At 36.3% G+C, this 5,890-nt stretch overlaps 1 protein-coding gene and 1 long non-coding RNA gene across 2 annotated transcripts; both read left to right on the top strand.

Annotated features, from left to right (window-relative positions):
- On the top strand, positions 1 to 1,671 carry LOC108857268 (F-box/kelch-repeat protein At3g24760). The gene is made up of 2 exons (XM_018631226.2): positions 1 to 1,274; positions 1,418 to 1,671. Exon 1 carries the CDS (start codon positions 112 to 114, stop codon positions 1,246 to 1,248), a length of 1,137 nt encoding a protein of 378 aa, XP_018486728.1. The 5' UTR covers positions 1 to 111; the 3' UTR covers positions 1,249 to 1,274; positions 1,418 to 1,671.
- Positions 1,672 to 5,088: 3,417 nt separating this feature from the next.
- Positions 5,089 to 5,627, top strand: LOC108861045 (uncharacterized). Its single transcript, XR_001950797.2, has 2 exons — positions 5,089 to 5,248; positions 5,418 to 5,627. It is a non-coding gene; the product is annotated as an uncharacterized LOC108861045 (long non-coding RNA).
- Positions 5,628 to 5,890: the final 263 nt, after the last annotated feature.

The following is a 5,890-nucleotide window of genomic DNA, read 5'->3' on the forward strand; positions in this document are numbered from 1 at the left end:
CGGTCACACGTTCTCCATCGCTGCACTTTTCACTCATCACCCCTCAAAGTCTCTTCTTCTTCTTCGAGAAATCAACAGAGCCAGATAATAAACCAAAATTCAAAAACAATAATGTCAGACACCAATCCAGAATCCTCAAACTTCAACGCTCTCAACACGGACGTCACGGAATCAATCCTCTCCCTTCTCCCAATCCCATCCCTCGTCCGTTTCTCCTCCGTCTCCAAACTCTGGCGCTCAATCATCACCTCCCTCCCTCCTTCCCCTTCCCCTTCCCCATGGCTCTTCCTCTTCGGCATCCACAACACCTCCTCCTTCCACAACCAATCCTTCGCCTTCGACCCCCTCTCCAACTCCTGGCTCCGCCTCCCCTTCCCCCCCTCCCTCCCTTCCCTCCACCTCCTCGGCTCCGATCGCTTCCTCTTCACCACCGCTCCTCGATTCTCCTTCTCCCCCTTCCTCAAACCTAACTGGCGCTTCACTTCCCCCGTCCCTTTCCCCAGAATCAACCCCCTCCTCGCCGTCTTCTCCTCCAACCTCATCCTCGTCGGCGGAGTCGGATCCATCGGCGGTTTAGTCAACATCGACGATCGCTCACCCGTTCAGATCTACGACACCACTCTCGACTCCTGGCAGCTATGTCCTCCCCTCCCCCAATCTTTCCCATCCGCCGCTCACGAATCCCTAAGCTCCGCTCTCTGCAAACGCAGATTCTACGTCTTCGACATCAACTCCTCCTTCATCTCCTCCTTCTCCTTGGATACTCACACCTGGAGCGACGTTCAAACGCTCCGACCACCAGGCCTCCTCTTCGCCTTCCTCAATTCATGTGGCGACGATACGCTAGTCCTCGGCGGGATGTGTAATTCTTCGGATCGCGGATTCTCGTTTAATCTCTGGAGAATCGAGGAAGGCTCGATGGAGTTCAGCGAGATCGCGATTATGCCTGAGGCTTTGTTGTTTGGGCTGGTTGGTGGTGATAATGAGGATGAGGATGATGGTAACAGGTTCAGGAGTTTGAAATGTGTTGGCGCTGGGTGTCTTGTCTATGTCTTTAATGAGGATGGTCATAAGAAGTATCCCGCTTGCGTTTGTGAGATTGGTTTGGAGAATGGTGGCAAGTGTAGGTGGAGGAGTGTGCCTCCTTTGCCTTCTCCTGTTAATAAGTTTCATAAGCTTGTTTCTTTCTGCTCCACTGTTTCTATTACCGACGTTTTCCACTCCGATGCCACTCACATTGGTGCTTGACTTTTCCTTTACTTACTACGCCAATGGTATGAATATGATGATCATCCTCTCTTACCATAGGCTTTGTTGTTTTGGTTTTGGTAAAAATTTAGAAAGCATTATAGTTTAGATTCTCTAGGGATCATAAAGAGATTATGAACTGATTACATCTCAATCTTTCGTGCTGCAGGTTAGCTATTTATAATCCACTACCTATCTTACCATCCACGGGGTACGATTTTACTTGGAATTCTTCATCCATTGATGTATTGGTATTGTTTACTAATGACTAAATAGTCTTCGCCTCTTGTGAAATTTCCGTTACAATGTAAAGTGGAGATGAACAAAGAAATAAGTGTATAAAGATATTATGTAATTAGGTGATATTGTTGGAAAAAAAAACTCATTTTGTAATTCTTCGCTAATATGTTGTTGCTATGTTAACGCTTTTGTACGATTACATATAATAATGTATATGTGTTGTGTTTATCTCATTGTTTCTTCCTAAGAACCTTTTTGGTCAAGTCAGTAATCTCATTGTTTTCAAGTGTGATGATTACAACGCTAATTGCTAACACAGACAAAGAGTGGCAAAGTGTTGAAGATGGATCGAACGAAATTGATGTCAACGAATCAAAACTTCCATGGAGATGGATGATGGTGAGAATTTGTGTTACTTTCACTACCAACTAGTAGCTAGGAGAGTGTCTTAACTGCTGACGTAGAAGGGGAAGTCTAACCCAAATAGACTCTTTTTTTTTTTTTTTTTTTTTTTTTTGTAACGGCTAACCCAAATAGACTCTAAAAACCGTCGATAAGATTCTAGCAAACTGAATTTGGAGACATTTACGTACGTAGGTCTATAATATCGTGTCGTGGGACTCTTGCTCGAGGTTTGTCCTACTAATCCTCTCGATCTTCGTGTTTCTTTTATTGCGAATTGGTTTTCGTAGCAAGGATGATACATTTTTTTTTTTTTTTGGGTCAAGGATGATACATGTCTATCGAATTTCACCCTGTTTATCTGGTGGGCCTATATACATGTCTATCGAATTTTATTCCGAGATTCGGGTCAAACCTTAGTTATGACGTCCAGATCAAATTAAATATTTAAGATTTATTTTTTCTTATTGCAAAAGTAACCTGAAACGATTTATATGAAAGTCGTCTAATTATAATAAAATATTGAAGTTTTTTTTTTCTGACGACTTACTTGTAAGTCGTCCGGAAAAAGTCAAATTTCTGAATAACCTGGTCAAATGCAAAACTAACATGTTTATCCTAGACGATTTACTGGGAGATCGTCTCTGGTATTTTTGAGATTTTTTTCGTTAACAAAAATAAGTTAATATTTACAAAGGAAGACTTCCAAAGAAGTCTGCTATAGAGTAGACTTCTCGGCAAGTCTTCCTTTGTAAATTTTCAATTGCAAAATTGACCCAAATCCAGAAGACTTCGTGGAAGTTTTATGCGTCAATGTTTAATAAACTTTCATTTTTTGCTAAAACTATAAAGACTTTTTAACATTTCTTTGTAAATTCATGCATATTAGTCAATATTGAGGCTATATAATGAAATTTATAATTTAATTGGTGATATTTATGAGGTTACCAACATTCATATTTATTAAAGTTTCTAGCTGATTCGAGAAGACTTCTATGGAAGTCTTCTATGTTAGTTTTTTGTAAATTTGTTAAGTAATTTTAAGATGTGTCTTTTTTTTTTACTTTTAAAAGTGTTAAGTAACTTAATATCATATGGTTTAATGTGTCTTCTTAGATTATAGGATATTCTTTTTAACTTTCATGAAATTTGAAATTTCAATTTTTACTTAAAATTTGAATTTCCGCTTAAATTTTAATTTTCGCCTAAGTTTTCCGCTTATATTTCAATTTCTTGCTTTAAATTTAAGTCTTCCTAGAAATCTTCTGAGAGTAAGTCTTCCGAGAAATCTTCTAAGAATAAATCTTCCGGAAGACTTCCCACAAGATTTCTAGTGAAACTTTTATATGTTTGAACTAATGTTTGATTTTTTTGTGAATTTGACTAACTTTTCTTGTTAAGTTTTTTTTCTTAGTTGTAGTAAATTTGATTATTTTTGTGCTATTGTGTTTTGCTATTGAATTTGAATCAATAACTTCAATAATGTCAAGTACTTTTGGCAAGATAATATTGTAGAGATGAACATATTTATCAAAAGAATTCATTAATATCTTTTCAATTTACAAAATACTTCACAACTAAAAGAGTAAACATACAAATAAAAAAACATACCATAAACAAAACTATTATAGATCATTCATTGGGATCTATATGATTCATTTAGTTTGTTTACAAGAGACGGTTTCAGTTACTGTCATTTTTGTACAAGTGTAAATGTGTGCTGGTATATTTAAATTGTGAGCTGATGTTTCTTGGGAAGTTTGTGCTACAGAGAGAAGATGAGTTTTCGTCACTGGTGGAAAGAGTATGCAGATTGCAGCCAAGGCCCTAGACCACAAGTTGTTCCCAAAAAGAAATCGAATAAGCATTTAACTGAAACTCCTTTAGAAGCTTATGTGTCTTCTACTCTATCTGAAGTTGAAGAGGAGAGAGTTAGTGTGCCTGTTAGGCGTAGGCTATATGAGGTACCATCGTTCTTTGCAGTGTTGTAGAATTTTCATTTAAATAATAACATGTTAAACCTTTAGAGTCCTTATATCTAGCTTATGTTTCTGACCAAGGAACCATAATACTGTTGGTGGACTTGGTGAGGAGGCGTTGTTTACTGGAATGGAGATAATTGGCCTGTGCTGAGAGTCCAGAATCTGTTACCGATCACTTGAAACTTCCATATCATAACAAGGTTTGATATCTTTTACTGGAGTATGTATCGATTTTAACTATTAAGATTTTTTTTCTCTCTTTATCCGGAAGGATGATACTTTGTGGTTTGGTTATGCCAGCTCTCCTAAACCAACGCCAGTTCTCAAAAATATTCTGGAATTAAGTCTCACATTTATTTTCTATCTAAGGTCTATGATTTGAATCATATTTCTTGTGCTTCTATTCAAGAGGACTAGGCCAAGAACTGAAGAGATCGTAGAGCTCAAATCAAGGGTTTGCAGAGGTGTCAAATTGTAAATTAAGATGTTATCTTTTCTTTTGTTTTTGTATATCATTTTGGTCTATGATTTTTAAATCCATGTACAGAAATTCAACATAATTTGAACGCCTTCCTCTCATTAGTACGATTTTAACAGTATTCGATTATTATCACATGCAAAAAAACCTTGAGGCTTATACATATGTTCTCTAGAATCAGTAAAAACAACTTTTATATGATTATGATCAAAACATGACAGTTTCTGTTCAACTTTTATATGGAATAAGTTTATACACTAAATATCGTATTACTATATTATTATTTTGGAAAAAATATGTAGTCCAATCATGCATTGCAGGCAAACGAAAAAATATTTACTATAGGAGATTTTTTGGATGAATTTAACTAAATTATAAATAAATATTTATGACACTTTAGTTCATTTTAGTATTTTTGTACAAGTGTAAATGTGTGCTGGTATATTTAAATTGTGAGCTGATGTTTCTTGGGAAGTTTGTGCTACAGAGAGAAGATGAGTTTTCGTCACTGGTGGAAAGAGTATGCAGATTGCAGCCAAGGCCCTAGACCACAAGTTGTTCCCAAAAAGAAATCGAATAAGCATTTAACTGAAACTCCTTTAGAAGCTTATGTGTCTTCTACTCTATCTGAAGTTGAAGAGGAGAGAGTTAGTGTGCCTGTTAGGCGTAGGCTATATGAGGTACCATCGTTCTTTGCAGTGTTGTAGAATTTTCATTTAAATAATAACATGTTAAACCTTTAGAGTCCTTATATCTAGCTTATGTTTCTGACCAAGGAACCATAATACTGTTGGTGGACTTGGTGAGGAGGCGTTGTTTACTGGAATGGAGATAATTGGCCTGTGCTGAGAGTCCAGAATCTGTTACCGATCACTTGAAACTTCCATATCATAACAAGGTTTGATATCTTTTACTGGAGTATGTATCGATTTTAACTATTAAGATTTTTTTTCTCTCTTTATCCGGAAGGATGATACTTTGTGGTTTGGTTATGCCAGCTCTCCTAAACCAACGCCAGTTCTCAAAAATATTCTGGAATTAAGTCTCACATTTATTTTCTATCTAAGGTCTATGATTTGAATCATATTTCTTGTGCTTCTATTCAAGAGGACTAGGCCAAGAACTGAAGAGATCGTAGAGCTCAAATCAAGGGTTTGCAGAGGTGTCAAATTGTAAATTAAGATGTTATCTTTTCTTTTGTTTTTGTATATCATTTTGGTCTATGATTTTTAAATCCATGTACAGAAATTCAACTTAATTTGAACGCCTTCCTCTCATTAGTACGATTTTAACAGTATTCGATTATTATCACATGCAAAAAAAACCTTGAGGCTTATACATATGTTCTCTAGAATCAGTAAAAACAACTTTTATATGATTATGATCAAAACATGACAGTTTCTGTTCAATTTCTTTTAGGGTTTTATTGGCAGAGCATTAGCATAAGCATTATACTCGTTATTATCCAATCAACATTTATTAGAAAAATATTTAGAATAGCATTTACAAGATTCCAATGCTCTCTAAATGCTCTTTGTTC

Source organism: Raphanus sativus, chromosome 5, assembly GCF_000801105.2.
Source record: "Raphanus sativus cultivar WK10039 chromosome 5, ASM80110v3, whole genome shotgun sequence".
NCBI lineage: Eukaryota > Viridiplantae > Streptophyta > Magnoliopsida > Brassicales > Brassicaceae > Raphanus > Raphanus sativus.